At 40.8% G+C, this 23455-nt stretch overlaps 1 protein-coding gene across 1 annotated transcript in view; it reads right to left on the minus strand.

Moving 5' to 3' along the window:
* The window catches only part of nrd1a (nardilysin a (N-arginine dibasic convertase)), a 107746-nt gene that overhangs the window by 40515 nt on the left and 43776 nt on the right, over positions 1 to 23455 (minus strand). The window contains exons 12-16 of the mRNA XM_060830451.1: positions 14832 to 14952; positions 7048 to 7106; positions 2164 to 2218; positions 1944 to 2048; positions 471 to 594 (exon numbers count right to left, since the gene is read on the minus strand). Coding sequence (XP_060686434.1) covers positions 471 to 594; positions 1944 to 2048; positions 2164 to 2218; positions 7048 to 7106; positions 14832 to 14952 — 464 coding nt within the window. The remainder of the gene's footprint in view (positions 1 to 470; positions 595 to 1943; positions 2049 to 2163; positions 2219 to 7047; positions 7107 to 14831; positions 14953 to 23455) is intronic.

The raw sequence follows: 23455 nt of genomic DNA on the forward strand, positions 1-23455 counted from the left end.
TTGACAAGTTTTCTCACCCATAGATATAATACAATTTATCAGTAATTTGACATAGTATTGAAAATATCTAGTCTCAAGTCAAGCATAAACCCAAACTGGCAGGTGACATGTCATAACATTTCGTGGATGCTAAATCATTTAAACAACTACACTCAGGGCATGAAGAACTATATAAAATGACCTACATAAACTGGATCAAAGGGATACTGTAATGCAAGACTTCAACTCAATGGCCTTCTCTACTTGCAACTATCATGCGATCTTATGAAAAAATACACATAACTAAAAACTAAATTTGAAAACACTATTCCAAATGGATTGTTCTGCATAACACCTTCACATCTCAAGTCTACATTTATTCAAATCTAATGTCACTAACTCCATAAAAAAAATAAGAAGCCTGTCTATTCCCTTCATGTCCATACTCTCTTAAAAGCACAGATTTCTTGCTCAGACACAGGTCACTTTACCTTCAGCATCATATAAAGTGCCAAACCAACGCTCTTTTAGTGTACACTTTTCTTTGTGGTTGGGGGAAAGAAGAATCAGATTTGCTCTCTGTGGAGTGAGAAGGGAACATGCAGCAGCAATAACCTGTCAACAAAAATAAACAGAGAAAATCTACTTTGTATTTGAAGTGATAACTCACCTACATAGCAATATTAAAGCATTTGAACTATCTGAAGTGCTCTGGGATATTCCAAGAGATACAAGACATTTCAGTGTCTCTTTCCAATATTCAATTATTCATTAAAAAACAAATATAAAAATTGTAGTTTGTGTATTCCATATGTTTAACTGAATTTTTAAATCATATTAGAACATCAATATCCTATAAATTTATGTGTACAAACCATTAAACATCATTCTAAAACAAAATTGATCAATTCATTCAACATTTCTTTAATGTCTGAAAGGTTCAAAATAGTAATCTGTGCTTTGGAGGACCAAATTCCTTTGCCATCCATTGACAAAACAAAGAGGTGTGACACCCCGAAATTGTGGCTGTACAGCCATTGGAAAACAACAAAGACTAGTTACTTCAATATTGCTCAGAACAAAAAAAGGAAGAAATATTCAATGGAAAAAAGAAACAATGCAGATGATGGAAATCAGAAAAAAAACAATTTGCTGGAAAGGCTCAGCAGGTCTGGCAGTTTCTGTGTTGTCAGAAAACATCTCAGGTTCAGTGACCCTTCCCCAGTCCTGATTTCTCTCCATAGATGCTGCCAGACCTACTGAGCCTTTCCAAGTATTCAACGGACTTCTTTTAAATGGAAATATCCCAGACTCCTGCTTCACACTAATTAGCTAATAACCCCAGAACAATTGTGAAAAGTCAAATACTGTTCATACTGCTTTTGAGTGCAGACTCCAAAAATAGATTCTCAAGTACAAGCTCCAATTAAAAGCACAAAGTTGCATCAAGGTATTCATTGGAGGATGATCCAAAGCAAAATCACGCAACCTCTATAATGTAATAACTTTCGCTTAACTGGTGTGTCAATGGATTGAAGACAAATAAACCAGAGAAATATTTTGTTTGAAGGCAACCCCACATCCTCTAAGACCTCTATTCTCAAGAAAAAGTTAGCAGCAGCAAAAATATCTTTCTGAACAAATCTATAAGAGGACTTGAGAATTGTTGCTCTACAGAAGTATAAATATTAGAATTCATTTGAAAACTATTTGTAATGTTCCTGAAATTATTGTTGCTTCAGAGATTGGGAAAAAATGCCTCACCCATAGCACAGCAATTTTGAATTCAAGGCATATTTACCAGCAGTTTGATAGAAGCAGTTTAGAGAAGATATGCTTAAACTAAGTAAAACTGAGACATATAAAGCAATAAATATGGAGGCAAATTCACTTAATAGTAAACAAATTTGTATATACATATTGTATCAATTATATCATGAAACAATTTACTCTATAACATTTACCTCTGGGTTGTACTCAAACATTAACTGATCTCCAGTGAGGAAATCTTCTTTACTGAAAAGCTGCATATTTTCACAAACATTTTCTACAAAATCAATGGGATCAGTCTAAGGAAAAAGCACCAAAAAGAAAAAGAAATAATTTATTTTAGTTCCTTGCTAAATAATTAGCTTTTAAAAAATGGAGAAAAGAAGAAAGGGAAAGAGAAATGGAACAATATACCTGCTCCTGGTAATGGAATTCGTTTTCTTCAATTTTCTGGATCTCACAATAAATTCTAGGAGAAATGAAGTAGCTAAGTTACTTACACCATTATGTATGAATGAATTTATTTATTACTTCCTTAGAACAGAAAATAAAGCAACACTAATGCTTAGTATACTTAGTTACTACAAATACTAAGCAACATTGTTGCGGTGTTCAAGGATCAATCTCCTGTCGATAATGAACTATTACAGTTAATATAGTCATAAAACACCTGTACAAGAGAAATGATAAAAGAGTCATGGTTCTCATTCTTAATTACTACCCTCATGTTAAGAAGCACTTGTCAATTTCATAGAATCCCTACAGTGTGGAAGCAGGCCATTCAGCCCACTGACCCTCTGAAGAGCATCCCACCCAGACCCACCCTCCTACATAATCCCTGTAACCCTGCATTCCCCATTGCTAATCCACCCAATTTACACATTCCTGGATGCTATGAGCCAATCCATCTAACCTGCACAGCTTTGGATTGTGGGAGGAAACTGAAGCACCCAGAGAAACCCACGCAGACATGGGAAAATGCACAAGGCTGAAATCAAACCCAGGTCCCTGGTGCTGTGAGGCAGCAGTGCTAACCACTGAGCCACCATGCCACCCATGTCTGGGGTACAAATTGAGCCTGTATATAATTTTAGATAGTTTTATCAGAATGTGACAGACTGGATCTCAAAGAACACAATACATAGAAAATATAAACCTAGAACTTCACTCCAAATAAAACTATGAGATTAGGAGATGGTTACAATATGCCCAAATTAACTATTGTCAAATATATATCTGTTGCAGGAAGCTCCTCCTTCAGAAATACAGTGACCAATGCTCCATAAATTTCTGAATAGGCTAATTGAAACACACGCCTCAAATTATTTAAGGAATTGTTGAATTCCTGAATTTTGGTTAGATGAATTATTTTTGTGAGTGGGTTTCCTCATTTATAGGTATCTTGTGATTCACTTGTCTGTCTCCATGATTAACACTGAAACATAGAAACAGGAGCAGTAGGCTATTCAGCCCTTTGAGCCTGCTGCGCCACTCATTATCATTGTGACTGATCATCAAACTCAAAAGCCTGTTCCTGATTTTCCTTCATATCCTTTGGCGCCTTCAGCCCCAATTGCTCCACCCAACTCTTTCCTGAAATCATAAAATGTTTAGATCTCAACTGCTTTCTGTGGTAGTGAATTTCAGAGGCTTATTACTCTCTGGGTAAAAAGATTTCATCATCTCAGTCCTAAATGATTTTCTATGCATCCTTAGACTGAACCCCCCAGTCCTGAATTCCCCTATTGGGAATATTCTTCCCATGTTTATCCTGTTAGAATTTAAAGGTTTCTATGAGATCCCCCTCATTCTTCTAAATTCCACTGATTATAATCCTAACAAATTCAACCTCTCCTCATATGTTAGTCCTGCCATTTCAAGAATCAGTCTGGTTAACTTTTATTGCACTCTCTCTAAAGCAAGAGCACCCTTCCTCAGACAAGGAGGCTAAACTCCAAACCAATACTACAGATGTTGCCTCACCAATGCCTTGTATAAAAGGTAGCAAGACATTCCTGTTCCTGCACTCTCATCCTCTCACTGTAAAGGCCAACATGCCATTTACCTTCTTGACAGCTTGCTGCATCTGCATGCTTATCTTCAGTGACTGATGTATGAGGACACCTAGGTCTCATTGCACATTCCACCTCTAACAATTTATAGTTGTTCAGATAATACTCTGCCTGCCTCTTTTTACTCCCAAAGTGGATAACCTCACATTTATTCACATTATACTGCATTTTCCATGCATTTTCCCACTCACTCAGCTTATCCAAAACATTCTGAAGTATGTCCGCATCCTTCTGATAGCTCACTCTCTCACCCAGCTTTGTCTCATCTGCAAACCTGGAAATAATACATTCAGGTCCGAAAATCATTTATATATTGTGAGTAGTTGTGTCCTAGGGCTGATCACTGTGGTAACCCACTAGTCACTGTCTGCCATTCAGAAAAAGATCTGTTTATTCTTACTCTTCTTGTTTCCTGACTGTCAACCAGTTTTCTACCTATTTCAATCCACTAACCCCAATCCCATGCGCTTTAATTTTACATACTAATCTCTCTTACGTAAGACTTTGTCAAAAGCCTTCCCAAAGTCCAATTAAGTCTCACCTACGGCTCCCCCTCATCAACTCTACCATTTATATGCTCAAAGAATTCCAGATGACTTGCAAAGCATGATGTCCCTTTAATTAATGCTTACTCTGTACAATCTTGCCACTGTTTCCCAAGTGCTCAGCTATTAAATCTTTTATAATAGACTCTAGATTAGATTAGATTCCCGACAGTGTGGAAACATGCCCTTTGACCCAACCAGTCCACACCGACCCTCCGAAGAGTATCCCACCCAGACCCATTTCCCTCTGACTAATGCACCTAACACTATGGGCAATTTAGCATGGTCAATTCACCTGACCTGCACATCTTTAGACTATGGGAGAAAACCCACACAGACACAGGGAGAATGTCACAGGGAGAATGTGCTAACTCCACACAGTCACCCGAGCCTGGAATCAAACCTGGGACCCTGGTGCTGTGAGGCAGCAATGCTAACCACTGAGCCACCGTGCCACACCATTAGCATTAGCATTTGCCCCACTACAAATGTCAGGCTAAATGAACTATAATTCCCAATTTTTTCTTTGCCTCCCTCTTTTAAAAAGATTTACATTTGCTAATCTCCAATCTGTAGGAACTGTTCCAGGGCCTATAGTAGCTTAGAGGATGACCACCAATGCATCCACTATTTCTAGGTCTACCTGTTTAAGTACTCTCGGAAATGCATTATCAAGCCTTATCAGGATTCATTGGTCTTCAATGCCACCTATTTCCCCAACACCATTTACCTACTAACACAGAATTCCTTCAGTTCATGCCTCTCACTAAACCCAGTATTCTCCAAAATTTCTAATATTATTTGTATCCTCCTTCGAGAACACAGAACTTAAGTAAATCTTTAGTTGCTAAGTCATTTCTTTGTTCTCTTTAGAAATTGCCTTGTTCCTGTTTGCAAGAGGCCTCCATTTGTCTTTACCAATTTTTCTCTTCACTTATCTAACAAAAAATTTTATAGTCAGTTTTAATGTTCCCTAAAAGCTTATTCTGATACCTTATATTTATTTTCTTAACCAAAGAATTCTACTAAAGAATTTTACTGATTATAATCCTAACAAATTCAACCTCTCCTCATATGTTAGTCCTGCCATTTCAAGAATCAGTCTGGTTAACTTTTATTGCACTCTCTCTAAAGCAAGAGCACCCTTCCTCAGACAAGGAGGCTAAACTCCAAACCAATACTACAGATGTTGCCTCACCAATGCCTTGTATAAAAGGTAGCAAGACATTCCTGTTCCTGCACTCTCATCCTCTCACTGTAAAGGCCAACATGCCATTTACCTTCTTGACAGCTTGTCAGATCTATTGGGTTTTTTTTCTGGTCAATTATGGACAGCATTGTGGCTCAGTGGTTAGCACTGCTGCCTCACAGTGCCAGGGTCCTGGGTTCGATTCCAGCCTCAGGCTACTCTGTGTGGAGTTCACACATTCTCCCCGTGTCTGTGTGGGTTTCCTCCGGGTGCTCCAGTTTCCTCCCGCAGTCCAAAGATGTGCAGGTCAGGTGAATTGGCCATGCTAAATTACCCATAGAGTTAGATGCATTAGTTAGGGGGAATGGATCTGGGTGGGTTACTCTTCAGAGGGTCAGTGTGGACTAGTTGGGCCAAAGGGCTTGTTTCCACACTGTAAGAGAACCTAATCTAATCAAATTTGTGTGCCTCTTCTTTGGATTGAATATAATCTCTAACTTTCTTTGTAAGCCAAGGTTTGTCCACCTTTCCTGTTTTACTTTTATGACAGACACCTTTTTAACCATCAGTTGTTTAGGTAATGTGCCCCTTTCCCCAATCTATCATAGTGAACTTGCATCAACATAATTTCCTCTATTTAGATTCAGGACTCTAACCTCATAAATAAATATATCACTCTCCATGGTGATGAAAAATTCTATCATATTGTGGTCACTCCTCACAACAGGACTGCCAAATTATTCCATTCAAATTACACAATACCCACTCTATGCTGGCATGTTCTCTAGTTGGTTTCTCAATGTATTGGTCCAGAAAACTATCCCATCTACGCTCCAGGAATTCCTTTTCTATGGCATTGCTACTAATTTGATTTACTGAATCTATATGCAGATTAAAGTTACCTATTTATTGCATGCATCTCTGTTTTTCTGTTTAATGCCATTCCCATTATCATCCCTACAGTTTAGGTATCTATATACAACCCCCACTAATGTTTTCTGCCTTTCTGTGTTGCTCAAGTCTAACCAGACAGATTCCACATTGCCTCTGACAATGTCCTTTCTCTCAACTGTGGTAATTTAATCTTAATCCAGTATTTGTAACTCCTCTGCCTTTTCCTTTTTTTCCTGTCCTTCCTAATATCCCTCAATATCCACTTCCCATCCCTAGTCACCCTGCAGTTATCTGTCTGTAATTCTGACTATATCATCCCAGTTTTCATCTATTTGTGCAATTAGTTCATCCAGAAATGGCATTCATCAAAACCAACATTTGAAGAGGGAAATGGGGAAGACATCCATGGGCTGCCAACAATTGTAAACAAATACAAACTTGAGTAACGAGTTTAAAGAAAGATGGGAAAAGACTAGTCGGAACTTGCACACAGAGCATTTCTTTTAATTTCACCAGCAGTTTTCAAATCACAATGGAAGTCATATATTTCTGGAGGATTATATCAGCAATAACAAACAACACTATTAAAAATAACTACCTTTCCTGAGGGCCAAGCTTTTGTAGCATTTTCATGTACTGAAAAACAATATGTGCAACCTATATTGAAAGTAAAACAATAGTCATGAGACAAAATATATTTAATCTGTTTTTAATGACTTATTTAATAAATTAGCAATACAAATAACTTACTTTGAATTAGGATTGAATGTATGCAATTGTTGGGTAAGAGAGTCAAAATTTTGATATCATACAAATCTAATTTTGTTTGTAGTGCTATTAAACTGAAATCACCGTTCACATTCTATAGTTGTCAGCCTTAAGGCAGTGTTTTAAGAAAACCACCAGTGAAAGTACAGTTGGGTTTAATTAAAGTCAAGTGAAACCGGATTCACATTAAGTGAGCAAGGTATGTCTTTTGTTTTGGGTCTAAATGAAAATAGCCAACTTAGTGCAAATTTGCACTTGAGTGCGACTTACAAGAGAGTAGCAGAGTTACGTGAAATACAGAATTAAGGAATGGAGAGAAAAAGGTGTTCTGTTGCATTTGTGTTTCTTAAACATTTTCAGACTTGGTTCTTACTTAGTTATAGAAAAGAACAAATTGCTTGTTGAGCAAACATCCAGTAAGAGACTAAGGTTTATTGTGCGAGTAAGGTTCATAACAGGTGATAAACATAGAAACATAGAAAATGGGAACATGCACGCTATGCCATTCAGTATCATCAAGCTGATCATCAAACTCAAACTATCCTGTTCCCATTTTCTCCACATGCCCTTCAGTTCTTTTAGGTCAAAGGAATAAATCGGCCTTCTTATTGAAAATATTCCATGATTTGGCCTCAACCATCCCTCTGTAGCGGAGAATTCCACAGGCTTATCACACTCTAGGTAAAGAAATTTTCCTCAGAGTCATACAGCACAGAAACAGATCCTTTGGTCCAACCAGTCCATGCAGTGTCCTAAGTGGCCTCTTCCCTATCCTTCAACCATGGCTCCAGATTCTGAACACACCAGTCATCAAGAGCATACTTCTTGCATCCACCCTCGTAATCCTGTTAGAATTTAATATGTTTCTATGAGATTCCCCTTCAATCTTCTAAACTAAGTGAATTTATTCCTAAGCAATCCAGTCTTCCCTGTGAGTCATTCCAGCTACCCCAAAAATCAGTCTGGTAAACCTTTGCTATGCTCATTCAATAGCTATAACATCCTTTTTCAGATAAGGAAACCAAACAGCACACAATATTCCAGATGTGGCCAGACCAATGCCCTGAAAAATTGCAACAAGACATCCCTGCTGAAGTCATAGAATCATAGAAATGTACAGCATGGAAACAGACCTTTTGGTCCAACCTGTCCATGCCGACCAGATATCCCAACCCAATCTAGTCCCACCTGATGGCAGCCGGCCCATATCCCTCTAAACCCTTCCTATTCATACACATATCCAAATGACGTTGGAATGTTGCAATTATACCAGCCTCCACTACTTCCTCTGTCAGCTCATTCCACACACGTACCACACTCTGTGAAGAAGTTGTCCCGGAGGTCTCTTTTATATCTTTCCCCTCTCACCCTAAACCTATGCCCTCTCGTTCTGGACTCCCCCACCCCAGGAAAAAGACTTTGCCTATTTACCCTATACATGCCCCTCATGATTTTGTAAACCTCCAAAAGGTCACACCTCAGCCTCCGACGCTCCAGGGAAAACAGCCCTAGTCTATTCAGCCTCTCCCTGTACCTCAAATCTCCAACCCTGGCAACATCTTTATAAAAGTTTTCTGAACCCTTTCACATTTCACAACATCTTTCCAATAGGAAGGAGACCAGAATTGCACACAATATTCCAACAGTAGCCTCATCAATGTCCTGTACAGCTGCAACATGACCTCCGAACTCCTGTACTCAATACTCTGACCAATAAAGGAAAGCATACCAAACGTCTTCTTCACTATCCTATCTACCTGCGACTTCACTTTCAAGGAGCAATGAACCTGTACTCCAAGGTCTCTTTGTTCAGCAACACTCCCTAGGACCTTACCATTAAGTGTACCTTAAGACTTGCTTTCCCAAAATGCAGCACCTCACATTTATCTGAATTAAACTCCATCTGCCACTTCTCAGCCCATTGACCCACCTGATCAAGATCCCACTGTAATCTGAGGTAAACTTCTTCGCTGTCCACTACACCTCCAATTTTGTTGTCATCTGCAAACTCACGAACTGTACCTCTTATGCTCACATCCAAATCCTTGTGGCACTCCAATGGTCACAGGCCTCCAGTCTGAAAAACAACCCTCCACCACCATCCTCTGTCTTCTACCTTTGAGCCAGCTCTGTATCCAAATGGCTAGTTCTCCCTGTATTCCATGAGATCTAACCTTGTTAACCAGTCTCCCATGGGGAACCTTGTTGAACACCATACTGAAGTCCATATAGATCACATCTACTGCTCTGTCCTCATCAATCCTCTTTGTTACTTCTTCAAAAACCTCAATCAAGTTTGTGAGACATGATTTCCCATGCATAAAGCCATGTTGCCATCCCTAATCAGTCCTTGCCTTTCCAAATACATGTACATCTTGTCCCTTAGGATTCCCACCACCAATGTCAGGCTTACTGGTCTATAGTTCCCTGGCTTGTCCTTACCACCTTTCTTAAACAGTGGCACCACATTATCCAACCTCCAGTCTTCCAGCACTTCACCTGTAACTATCGATGATACAAATATCTCAGCAAGGGGCACAGCAATCACTTCTCTAGCTTTCTACAGAGTTCTAGGGTACACTTAATCAGGTCTTGGGGATTTATCCACCGTTGTGCGTTTCCCTCTGTAATATGGACAGTTTTTTTCAAGATGTCACCATCTATTTCCCTAGATCTTCCATTTCCTTTTCCACAGTAAATACTGATGCAAAATACTTGTTTAGTATCTTCCCTATTTTCTCCACACAAAAGCCACCTTGCTGATCTTTGAGGGGCCCTATTCTCTCCCTAGTTACCCTTTCTCCTTAATGTATTTGTAAAAACCCTTTGGATTATCCTTAATTCTTTTTGCCAAAGTTATCTCATGTCCCCTTTTTGCCATCCTGATTTCTCTTTTAAGTATACTCCTACTGCCTTTATACTCTTCTATGGATTCACTCGATCTCTCCTGTCTATACCTGACATATGCTTCCTTCTTTTTCTTAACCAAACCCTCAATTTCTTTAGTCATCCAGCATTCCCTAATCCTACCAGCCTTTCCTTTCACCCTAACAGGAATATACTTTCTCTGGATTCTCGTTATCTCATTTTTGAAGGCTTCCCATTTTCCAGCTGTCCCTTTACCTGCGAACATCTGCCCCCAATCAGCTTTCAAGAGTTCTTGCTTAATACCATCAAAATTAGCCTTCCTCCAGTTTAGAACTTCAACTTTTAGATCTGGTCTATCCTTTTCCATCACTATTTTAAAACTAATAGCATTATGTTTGCTGGCCCCAAAGTGCTCCCCCATTGACACCTCAGTCACCTGTCCTGCCTTATTTCCCAAGAGTAGGTCAAGTTTTGCACCTTCTCTAGTAGGTACATCCATATACTGAATCAGAAAATTTTCTTGTCCACACTTAACAAATTCCTCTCCATCTAAAACCCTAACATTATGGCAGTCCCAGTCAATGTTCGGTAAGTTAAAACCGCCTACCATAACAACCTATTATTCTTATAGACAGCTGAGATCTCCTTACAAATTTGTTTCTCAACCTCCCTCTGACTATTAGGGGTTCTATAATACAGCTGAAAATGTGTTGCTGGTTAAAGCACAGCAGGTTAGGCAGCATCCAAGGAATAAGAAATTCGATGTTTCGGGCATAAGCCCTTCATCGGACACTCTCCTCATTCCTGATGAAGGGCTTATGCCCGAAACGTTGAATTTCCTATTCCTTGGATGCTGCCTAACCTGCTGTGCTTTAACCAGCAACACATTTTCAGCTGTGATCTCCAGCATCTGCAGACCTCATTTTTTACCCGTTCTATAATACATCCCAATAAGGTGATCATTCCTTTCTTATTTCTCAGTTCCACCCAAATAACTTCCCTGGATATATTTCCGGGAATATCTTCCCTCAGTACAGCTGTAATGTTATCTCTTATCAAAAATGCCACTCCCCCTCCTCTCTTGCCTCCCTTACTATCCTTCTTGTAGCATTTGTATCCGGGAACATTAAGCTGCCAGTCCTGTCCATCCCTGAGCCATGTTTTTGTAATTGCTATGATATCCTAGTCCCATGTTCCTAACCATGCCCTGAGCTCTTCTGCCATCCCTGTTAGGCCCCTTCCATTGAAATAAATACAGTTCAATTTATTAGTCCTACCTTGTCCCTGCCTGCCCTGACTGTTTGACTCGCTTCTGTTCTCAACTGTACAGAAAGATCTCTCTCTTTCCTCACTATCTCCCTGGGTCCCACACCCCCCCCCCACCTTACTAGTTTAAATCCTCCCAAGCAGTTCTAGCAAATTTCCCTGCCAATATATTAGGTTTCTTCCAATTTAGATGCAATCTGTCCTTCTTGTACAGGTCACTTCTAACCCTAAGTAGATTCCAATGATCCAAAAATGTGAAGCCTTCTCCCATACACCAGCTCCTCAGCCATGCATTCATCTGCTCTATCCTCCTATTCCTGCCCTCACTAACTTGTAGCACCGGGAGTAATCCAGATACTACTACTCTCGAGGATCTCCTTTTTAAATTCCTGACTAACTCTCTGTAATCACTCTTCAGAATCTCAACCTTTTCCCTTCCTATGTTTTGGTTCCAATGTGTACAATGACCTCTTGCAGGCCCCTTGTCCCCTTGAGAATATTCTGCACCCTCTCTGAGACATCCTTGATCCTGGCACCAGGGAAGCAACACACTATTCAGATTTTTTGCTACTGGCCACATAAAAGTCTGTCTGTACCTCGAACTACAGAACCCCCTAACACAATTGATCTCTTGGAACCTGACGTACCAAGTCTCAATACCAGAAACTTGGCTGTTCATGCTACGTTCCCCGTGCTACTTCCTACATGAATCGATCACCCCCTACATTTTCCTAAACAGCAAACTTGTTTAAAATGGGGATAGCCACAGAAGATTCCTGCACTACTGCCTACCTTTCCTGGAGTTAACCTATCGATGTGAGTGTATCTGAGACTTTATCCCCTTCCTATAACTGCTATCCATCACATACCGTTGCTGTTGCAAATTCCACATTCCCTCTAACTGTCTTTCCAACCGATCCATTCGATCTGATAGGATTCACAACCAACAACATTTATTGCAGATACACCCCGCAGTAACCCGCAAACTCTCCTTAAACTCCCACATCTGACAAGAAGCGCATATCACTCCACTAAAGGCCATTTTTGCTCCTTCACAATCTACAGACCCAGAAAACAACAGTCATATTCCTCTCCAAAATACTGGTCCAGGTTAAGTAAATAGTTATTACTTACATTTTAAGTCTGATCAAGAGACTTATCTCAAAAACATATAATCAAGAAAGAACTCACTCTACTCACTACTGCAGACTTCCTATAGGCCACACTTAAAACAATTCATTTATCTGTTTCTGTGCTGTGACTTGGCCCAAACAGTTCCTCCAAGATCAGTTGTGAATTTCACTGTTTGATCATTTGCCCAGACGCACTCTGATATTCAGTGAATTCAAACAGCAAAGGCAGTAACTGTGCAGGTTTACTGTGGTATCAGTTTCTTTCTCTCTGTACTTGAATCCTCTTGCTTTAAAGGCCAACATAACATTTGCCTTTTTCACAACTTGTTGCATCTGTGAGCTTACTTTCAGCGATTGATATAAGAGAACACCTCGTGTCATTGCACCTCTCCCTTTCTCAATCTATCACCAGATAAAACCTATCTATTTTTGCTACCAATGTGGATAACCTCACATTTATCCACATTAATCTTGCATCTGCCATATATATGTCCACTCACTTAACTTGTTCAAATCATGAAGTAGCCTCTTTGCATCCTTCTCACAGCCTGCTCTCCTACCCAGCTTTCTGTCATAGTCAAACTTGGAGATACAGTTTCCTCATCTCAATCATTAATATATATTGTAAATAGCTGGGGTCCAAGCATAGATCACTGTGGTACCCCACGAGTTACTGCCTGCCACTCAGAAAAAAATCTGTTTGCTTCCTGGCCGCTCATGAGTTCTCAATGAATTTCAGTAGACAACCTCTAACCCATACGCTTTAATCTCTCATGTGGGACGTTATTGAAAGCCTTCTGCAAATCCAAGCAAACCACAGTTAAGTAAGGTTAACAAAATATATAAATATAAAAGAAAATATATAATTGAATAAATTATATCCTGACTTAGAATGCATTATGGATGCAAGGATGTATAATATGTCATAATCGTATATATAGACTGTAAAATTAATAATGGAAAATAAGGGAATGGAAAATGAATTGAACAGGTATTTTGCCTTTATCTCAAAGGAATGGAGTCTATAGACATAGCAAAATCATGCTAAAACCAACATATTAATTAGATCACACCTAGAATACTGTGAACAGTTTTGATCTCTTTTTCTGAGGAATGATTTAGTGATGCAGTATAGAGAACATTCACTTGGTTGTTACTGGGTATAGAGAGTTACTCTTACAAGGAGAGATCGGGTATGCTGGGTTAGTACTCATTTGAGTGAAGAATGATATCAGAGCCTATTGAAACATCAAAATTCTTAGGGGGCTCAACACGATAGGTTGTTTCAGTTTGTGGGAGATTCTATGACCTCAATCTCAGAGAATGAGATCACCCAGTCAGGATAGGGATGAAGGTAAATTTATTTTCTTCAGGGGCACTGAATCTGCAGATTTACTATAGATGGTTGGGTTGGGTTACTAAGGATATTCAAGGCTGAAATTTAAATCACTAAGGGAATCAAGGGTTATGAGGAAAAGGCAGGAAGGTACAGTTGAGGATCATCCATGATCTCAATGAATGGGAAAGCACACAGTGAGCCAAATGGACTACTTCTGTATCTATATCTTATGGTTGTCATAAATGATATTGCAGAGCTCTGTGAAGTACAGGAATCTCGGAACACGAATCACAAAAGGTTAATATGCAGCTGTAGTGACTAATTAGCAATGCTAATTGCTAGTAATTATTTATCATGTGGGAAAGTGAATACAAAAGGAAGGAGGTTATGCTTCAGTTATATATAAGGCACAGGTAAGACCACAGCTGGAGTAATTTGCACAGTATTGGTCTTATTTAAGGAAAGATGCAAATGTGATGGAGGCACTTCAGAGAAGGCTTAACAACCTAATGCCTGAAATGATTAAGTTAGCTTATGAAGAAAGGTTGAACAGGCTAGGCTGATCTGCCAAAGTTTCAAAAAGTAAGAGGCGACATGATTGTAACATAAATGATCCTGAGGGGTCACTGTCTAAAAATCAGGGGTCAACCATTTAAAACTTTTTTCAGAGGGTGATGAGTCTTTAGAACTATCTTCCTGAAGAGATGAAGAAACCAGAGCCCTTGAATATCTTTAAGACAAAAGTTGCTATATTCTTGTTAAGCAAAAAAGGCAAAAAAATTATCAGGGCTAAGCAGGAAAGCAGATGAGGTTACTATTAGAGCAGCCATGATCTGACTGAATGGCAGAGCTGGTCTGGCCTACTCTGGTTCCTAATTTTTATATTTATATGTAACTGTAATTTAGCTGTAATTAATAATTTGTACACCAAAGAGAGACTAAAACATTGTGGAAACATTCTTAAAGGTGAATATAAATGAATTAACAATCTCTACTGAAGACCTTTACCTCATAGAACTGTTGGTAACCATCATCAGTTAACGTAATGGAAATGTTGAACACAGAATATGTCGAGTTCTGCTCAAATCCAGTTTCACCATTTCCTCCAAATAAGGCAAGAGCTAAACACCTAGAAAAGATTTATTCTTCAGTATACTATCAGAGCTAAGTGCATGCTAGTGATGCTCTGTACGCACCAGTTCACAGAATACAATGTACCTTGAGTTTTCATTCTTAACCACTGCACCAAGCAGCAGGAAATGGAGGCAGCTGAAGGCAGCTAAATCACTATTCAAAAGACACAATTGATTTCTGAATAGAGAATATTTTCTTCTGGCATTTATACCAGTTTAGCAATATAAGATGCAATTCTTATTTATTTGAGTTCATTAATTCATTCTTAATTCAAATATTAGATAATTGTCTCTAAAACTAACCACCACTAGAATATGGTCACCAACACAACAATACAAATATTTAAAATTTCACTGGTCGTCATGCTGAAGAAACCAAGGTATTGTCAAACAAACAGCCACTGCACAATTTGTTCAGTTACATCTCTCAAAAAGTGTAGAAAAATAAACAGTCCGTTGATAGACTGAGCAATCATAAATTTCACTTCCAATTTCCATCTTGGTCTCACTTGCACCTGGTCCATCTCTGATTCTTCTGACTTCTCATTTCCACAGGCAGACTGTCTGTTAATATTCAGTACAATCCCACTGATCCCCACATCTATTCCTCACACCCTACTTCTAAGAACTGAATTCCATTCTCCTAGTTTCTCAATCTCCATTGCATCTGTTCCAATGATGCCAGCTTCCACAATAGGGTGCTTCCAACGCACTTCTCATTTTCTTCAACTCAGAATTCACACCACTATAGTTGATATGGGCCTTCAGCAGTATTCAATCCATTCCCTGTACTTCTGTCTTCAGCCTTTCTCCTCCCCATTGGAACCTCAGAAGGGCTCCCCTCAGCATCATTTTCCACTCCACAAGTCCCCTCTGCCACTTACACCACCTTCCGCACAATGCTAATATCAAGCACATCGTCCGCTCCCCACCAGGTATTCCACATGGATGATATCCTCCATAAGAGCATAAGAAACAGGAGCAGAAGTAAGCCATTTGGCCCAAGGAGTCCACTCTGCCATCAATGAAATCGGTAACACACCGATTTGTTCCTCTATTACTTCCATCACCTCATTCTCCTCCCCTCTCAGCCCTTCACACCATCTTCCCATGCAACCACGGAAGATGTAACAATTGCTCCTTTATTTGCATCACTGTTTTAAACTCCAAACATTCCTTCCAGCTGAAGCTGAGGTTTACTTCTACTTGTTTCAATCTAGTTTACTGCATCCAGTGATCACAATTGCAGCTTCTTCCACGATGGGGACAGCAAATGCACATTGGATGACCACTTTGCACAGCACCTCTATTCAGTCTGCAAGCATGACCTAAACCTTCCAGTTGTCTGCTATTTCAATACAATGTCCTGCTCTCATGCTCACATTTCTGTCCTAGGCTGGCTGTAATTTTGTGAAGCCCCATGCTTGCTGAAGGAACAGTACTTAATTTTTCACTTAAGTACTGTACTCGGCTCTCAGGCCTCAACTCTGTATTCAGGAACATCGAATTATGAATTTTGTCCTCCATTTTCATACTGAACAATTAAATAACTGCAAGTCATAGAGTCATAGAGATGTACAGCAGTGAACAGAGCCTTCAGTCCAACTCATCCATGCTGACCAGATATCCTAATCTAGTCTCATTTGCCAGCACTTGGCTCATATCCCTCTAAACCTCCCTACTGATATACCCATCCAAATGCCTTTTAAAATGCTGTAATTGTACCAGCCTCCACCACTTCCTCTGGCAGCTTATTCCATAGACACCACCCTCTGCATAAAACACTGTCCCTTAAATCTTTCCCCTTTCAACCTAAACCTATACCCTCTAGTTCTGGACTCCCCCACCATAGGGAAAAGACCTGTCTATTTATCCTATCCATGCCCCTCATGATTTTATAAACCTCGATAAGGTCACCCCTCAGCCTCCCACACTCCATGGAAAATAGCCCCAATCTATTCAGCCTCTCCCTATAGCTCAAATCCTCCAACCCTGGCAACATCCTTGTAAATCTTTTCTGAACCCTTTCAAGTTTCACACCATCCTTCCCATAGGAAGGAGACCAGAAGTTCATGCAATATTACAAAAGTGACCTAACCAATGTCCTGTGCAGCTGCAACGTGACCTCCCAACTCCCATACTCAATACCCTGACCAATAAAGGAAAGCATACCAAACGCCTTCTTCACCGTCCTATCTACCTGCGACTCTACTTTCAAGGAGCTATGAACCTGCACTCCAAGGTTTTTGTTCAGCAACACTCCCTAGGACCTTGCCATTAAGTGTGTATGTCCAGCTCTGATTTGCCTTTCCAAAATGCAGCACCTCGCATTTATCTAAATTAAACACCGTCTGCCACTCCTCAGCCCATTGGCCATCTTTTTTTTACATTAGATTACTTACAGTGTGGAAACAGGCCTTTCGGCCCAACAAGTCCACACCGACCCGCCGAAGCGCAACCCACCCATACCCCTACATTTACCCCTTACCTAACACTACGGGCAATTTAGCATGGTCAATTCACCTGACCCGCACATCTTTGTGACTGTGGGAGGAAACCGGAGCACCCGGAGGAAACCCACGCAGACACGGGGAGAACGTGCAAACTCCACACAGTCAGTCGCCTGAGTCGGGAATTGAACCCGGGTCTCTGGTGCTGTGAGCCAGCAGTGCTAACCACTGTGCCACCGTGCCGCCCACCACTGTGCCACCGTGCCGCCCACCACTGTGCCACCGTGCCGCCCAGATCCATTGGGATCTGGTCAAGATCCCAATGTATTCTGTGGTAACCTTCTTCGCTGCCCTCTATACCTCCAATTTTGGTGTCATCTGCAAACTTATTAACTGTACCTCTTAGGTTTACATCCAAATCATTTACATAAATGACGAAAAGCAGTGGATCCAGTACTGATCCTTGTGGCACACTACTGGTCACAGGCCTCCAGTCTAAAAGGCAACCCTTCTCCACCACCCTCTGTCTTCTACCTTCGAGCCAGTTCTGTATTCAAATGGCTAGTTCTCCCTGTCTTCCATGTGATCTAACCTTGGTAACCAGTCTACCATGAGGAGCCTGTTGAACACCTTATTGAAGTCCAAATAGGTCACGTCCACCACTCTGCCCTCATCAATCCTTTTTGTTATTTCTTCAAAAAACTCTGATTGCCTAAAAAAGGCTAATTACGATGAACTGGTTAATTAACATCCTTCCATCTGCAGGCAATAATGGAAATTTAGCCTCAGAAATTTGGCAATGTCAAATAGGTTAATTCAGAAAGGTAAAGTCTGCCACAAATGCAATATATGAAGCTATCCTTTGCTAGATTCCTTGCTTTGTCACCATGGTGGCAAGTTCTGGCCACAGCTAGTGTCTCAATTTGGTTAGAATCTTCCACTCATTGTGATTGATTGGAGGGCATTCAGGGGTCTCCTTGCACTACACCTTTAGAAACTCTGCTGATCCATTGGCAGGGCACCTGCATCCATAACATATCCATGGGGATGTGGTCATCTTCTATCTTGATCACATGCTCAAACCAGTAATGATCAGCTTTAACATGCTTGGCCTATGAATGGGGCTGTAGAAGGAAGCTGAGCATTATTCAGCACAACTTGTAAATTATGCACACTGTTTCCACCAAACACTGTTGATGGAAGGAGTGAACATTTGAGATAATAGATAGGTTGCTCCAGCAGGCTGCTTTGTTCTGCTTGGTGACAAGTTTCTTGTCTCGTTGCAGTCAGACTCATCCAGGCACATGTATTTTATTACATTCCTAACATGCACCTTGTACATAGTGTACAAGGATTTAGAGAAATCGAGGGCAGGGTTACTCAGCACAAAATTCCCATGTTCTGACCACCTGCTTCAACCATCATATTTATATGGCTGATCCAGGTTACGTTGTAGTCAATGATAACCCAAGAATGTGGTGCTGGCAAAACACAGCCGGTCAGGCAGCATCTGAGGAACAGGAGAATCGACTATTCCTGAGGAAGGGCTTATGCCCGAAATGTCGATTCTTCTGCTCCTTGGATGCTGCCTGACCAGGTGTGCTTTTCCAGCACCACACTCTTGACTCTGATCTCCTGCATCTGCAGTCCTCACTTTCTCCTAGTCAATGGTAAGTCGCCAGAATGTTGATGATCAGAGCTCACGGATGGTATTGGAGTGGATCATCTTACAAAGATGGTTTGATTCACTCTTCTTGGAGATAGTCATTACCTGATAACTGTATAGAATGAATGTTATTCCTCACTAAACAGTTCAAGCCTGAATGCTGTCCAGCTCTTGCTACATGCGAGTACAGACTGGTTGGGAAATTATGCATTGAACTGAACATCTAACACAACCATCTGCAACAAACAACCCCACTTCTAACCTCAAGCTAGAGGTTAAGTCATTGATGATGCAGCTGAGGGTAGTTAAAAGGTAGAACTCTGCCCTTAGGAACTCTTGTGGTCCTTACTTCTGAGCCAGAAGGCCCAAGTTCGAGTCCCACCTGCTCCAGAAGTAATGACATCTCTGAACAAGTTGATTGGAAAATATCTATCCTTAGGAAGTCCTACAGTAATGTCCTGATGCGGACATAATTGCTGTCCATCAACTATCTTCCTTTGTGCTAGATAAGACTCTGCCCAGCTAGAGAGATTACCCCGATTTTCAGTGACTTCTTGATCTAATCCTCTGTTAAATGCCACTTTGATGTCAACAGCAGTCACTTGGACATCACATCTTTTGTCCATGTTTGTTCCAAGGCTGCAATGTGTGCTCCAAGGCTGCAATGTGTGCAGGAGTTGAGTGGCTCCGGTAGAACCCAAACTCAGCATCATAAACAGGTTACTACCATGCATGGACCACTTATCTGGACTTAAATGATACATTCCATCACTGGTAACAATGAAACATAGGGTAGTAATTGGCTGGATAGGATTGGTACAGAAGCCTGCAATCAACATTAGCTCGTAATTGCTGCCATATCACTCCCTATAGCCTTTTGCAATTCAAAACAAATATGGAGTTGGCCAAGAACTTAGAAAAGTTCATCAAACATCAGAAGGAATCAACTAGCAACCAACTCAACAGCACTTCATAATTCCTTTAAACAACATGGCAGGGACAGGTTGGGAGGAGTCCTGGTAACGAACATACTTTACGTGGTTAAGAGCAAGGGTCAGCTGGGGAACAGGAAGTTTCAAAATGTCAACATTTTCATCAAAGCAGCAGTGATTGGATTGAGAGCTGTTGCTTTCCAGGAAGCATAAAAAAAGGACTTCATAATGGCCATCTTGAATGCACTAAGCTCTGCTTTAAATGCACAGAGTATAAAGTGGTTTTTTTTAGTAGAGAGTTCAGTGAAAAGGGCAAGTCAGTGGTTCTTTCTTTTCTCTCCCTCCATCAATGGGTGGCACGGTGGCTCAGTGGATAGCACCGCTGTGTCACAGCACCAGGGTCCCAGGTTCGATTCCAGCCTCGGGCAACTGCCTCACAGCACCATGGTCCCAGGTTCGATTCCAGCCTCAGGCAACTGTCTGTGTGGAGTCTGCACATTCTCCCAGTCTCTGCGTGGGTTTCTTCCCGGTGCTCCGGTTTCCTCCCACAGTCTAAAGATGTGCAGGTCAGGTGAATTGGCCATACTAAGTGGGCGGCATGGTGGCACAGTGGTTAGCACTGCTGCCTCACAGCGCCAGAGACCCAGGTTCAATTTCTGCCTCAGGCGACTCTCTGTGTGGAGTTTGCACATTCTCCCTGTGTCTGTGTGGGTTTCCTCCGGGTGCTCCAGTTTCCTCCCACACTCCAAAAACGTGCAGGTTAGGTGAATTGACCATGCTAAATTACCCGTAGTGTTAGGGGCCGGGGTAAATGTAGGGGGCTGGGTGGCGCTGCACTTCGGCGTGTCGGTGTGGGCTTGTTGGGCCGAAGGGCCTGTTTCCACACTAAGTAATCTAATCTAATCTAAATTGCCCATAGCTATAGGTGCATTAGTCAGAGGGTAGTGGGTCTGGGTGGGTTGCTCTTCGGAGGATCGGTGTGGACTGGTTGGGCTGAAGGGCCTGTTTCCACATTGTGTGGAATCTAATCAAAATCAATTGTCTCACTCTTTGCTGTAGTGAGAGAATCTTATAGGTGACAAAGTGATAAGTTATTGCTACAGTATGGCAAGTCAGTCCAACCAAGTGGAATTATCTCATAGGTGTACCTTGTCTTCCAGATGAACACATTTGTAGGAAGTATAACCAACTACACGTTTATGGAGGTAGTCGCACTACAGGTTAAGGTCACATAGGCAAAGAAGAAATTTTAACAGAACTGGCAGATCATGCAGAAGTCCCCTAAGTTGATTTTACTGCTAATCAGTTTTGGATTCTGCTTTGGATACTGGCAAGCAGAAAGTTCCTCAAGGCATACAACAGTGGTTCAAGAGGAAAGGAAAGAATGGAAGAGCAACAGTAATAGGAGATTCCATAATCAGGAGATTGGACAGGCATTTCTGTGACAGTAAAGTCCTGAAAGCTGATTTCAGTGAGTTAGGAAAGATGTCATTAAGCAAGGTTTCAAGAGCAGTAATTTCACAGGATTACTCATAGTGCCTTCTGTTAGCAAACATAAGAATGGGGGTGTTGTTTGAACATGGGGCTGGAGAATTGATACAGGAGGGAGAACATCAGATTTGTGATGCATCGGGACCATTTCTGGACAGCCGGGATCTGAACAATCTGGACAAGTTATACCTTAACTGGATTGAGACTGATATTCTTGCAGGTAATTTCCCCTAGTGGTGTTGAGGAGGGTTTAAACTAGCTAGGGGTTAGCTAGTTGGAAAGAAATAAACCCAGTAATAGAAAGTAGAATTCCTGAAGAAGGGCTTATGCCCGAAGGGTCGATTCTCCTGCTCCTTGGATGCTGCCTGACCTGCTGCGCTTTTCCAGCAACACATTTTTCAGAATAGAAAGTAGAAAACTAGCAAACGAAATTAGAAGAACAGCAACATTAAGGTAAGCATCAACTGAACTTTGGATGCAGAATAATGCTAAAGAGACAAAGTGAAGAGCACTTCATCTGAAAACACAAAGTACTAAGAATAAGGTAGATGACTTAAACTAATGGAAATAAATGGGTCTACTTGTCATCACAGAAACAGCCACAAGATGGCCAAAACTGAGAAGTGAATATTCAAAGATATTCAACACTTGTAAAGAGCAAGCAAAAAAGGAAAAGGTGATATTACACTGCAAAAACAGGACTGAACCAACATATTACTAAGGGAGGATCTCCAAATTGAAAAGCTAAATGCAGAATCTGTTTCAGTGGAGCTAAGAAACAAAGGGCAGCAAATATTGGTGGAAATTGTTCTTAGGCCACCAAACCATAATGGTAGTATGGGGCATAGTATTAAAAAGAGATTAGAAAAGCATTGGTATTCCAGTAATAACTTATGACTTCAATCTCCATTTAGATTGGGTAAACCTTAATGAGCGTTAACACTGAGGAATATTAAGTTATGAAGTATGTTAGGGGTGGTTTTCTAGAGTTGACGAACCAACTGAAGAACAAGTTATTGTAGATGTAGTATTATGTAACAAAAAGGGTGGATTAATAATCTTGCTATGAAACAACCTTAGAAATAATATAACAGAATTTCTCATTATATTTGAAAATGAGATTCTTCCAATATAATCCACTGGCTCCAGACTGAGCTAAGGAAATTATGAAGGTATTAAGGACAAATGGGTCAATGTGAATTAGGATAATACGTTCATGGGTATGATGGAACATTGTCAATGGATAGACTTTAAATAATTGTTACAGAGATCACTGCAACTACACACTCTTTCAAAGTACAAGAAACTAGCCAATTCGATACAGAACTGTCTCAAAGGTAGAAAACGGAGGGTGGTAGTGGAGGATTGTTTTTCAGACTGGAGACCTGTGACCAATGGAGTACCAGAAGGATCGGTGCGGAGTCCACTATTTTTCAATCATTTACATAAATGATTTGGATATGAGCATAAGAGGTATAGTTAATTAGTTTGCAGATGACACCAAAATCAGAGGTGCAGTGGACAGCAAAGCAGATTACCTCAGATTCCAACGGGATCTTGATCAGATGGGCTCAATGGGTTGAGAAGTGGCAGACGGTATTTAGTTTAGGTAAATGTGAGGCGCTGTGTTTTGGGAAAGCAAACCCTAGCTAGACTTATACACTTAATGGCAAGGTCCCAGGGAGTGTTGCTGAATGAAGAGACCTTGGAGTGCAGGTTCATAGCTCCTTGAAAGTGGAGTCGCAGGTAGACAGGATAGTGAAGGCAGCGTTGGGTATGCTTTCCTTTATTGGTCAGCGTATTGAGTACAGGAGTTGGGAGGTCATATTGCGGCTGTACAGGACATTGGTTAGACCACTGTTGGAATACTGCGTGCAATTCTGGTCTCCTTCCTATTATAAGGATATTGTGAAATTTGAAAAGGTTGAGAAAGGATTCACAGCTGTCAGAGGAAGTGGTT

The sequence above is a fragment of the Hemiscyllium ocellatum genome, chromosome 9 (assembly GCF_020745735.1).
Source record: "Hemiscyllium ocellatum isolate sHemOce1 chromosome 9, sHemOce1.pat.X.cur, whole genome shotgun sequence".
NCBI classification, from domain to species: domain Eukaryota; kingdom Metazoa; phylum Chordata; class Chondrichthyes; order Orectolobiformes; family Hemiscylliidae; genus Hemiscyllium; species Hemiscyllium ocellatum.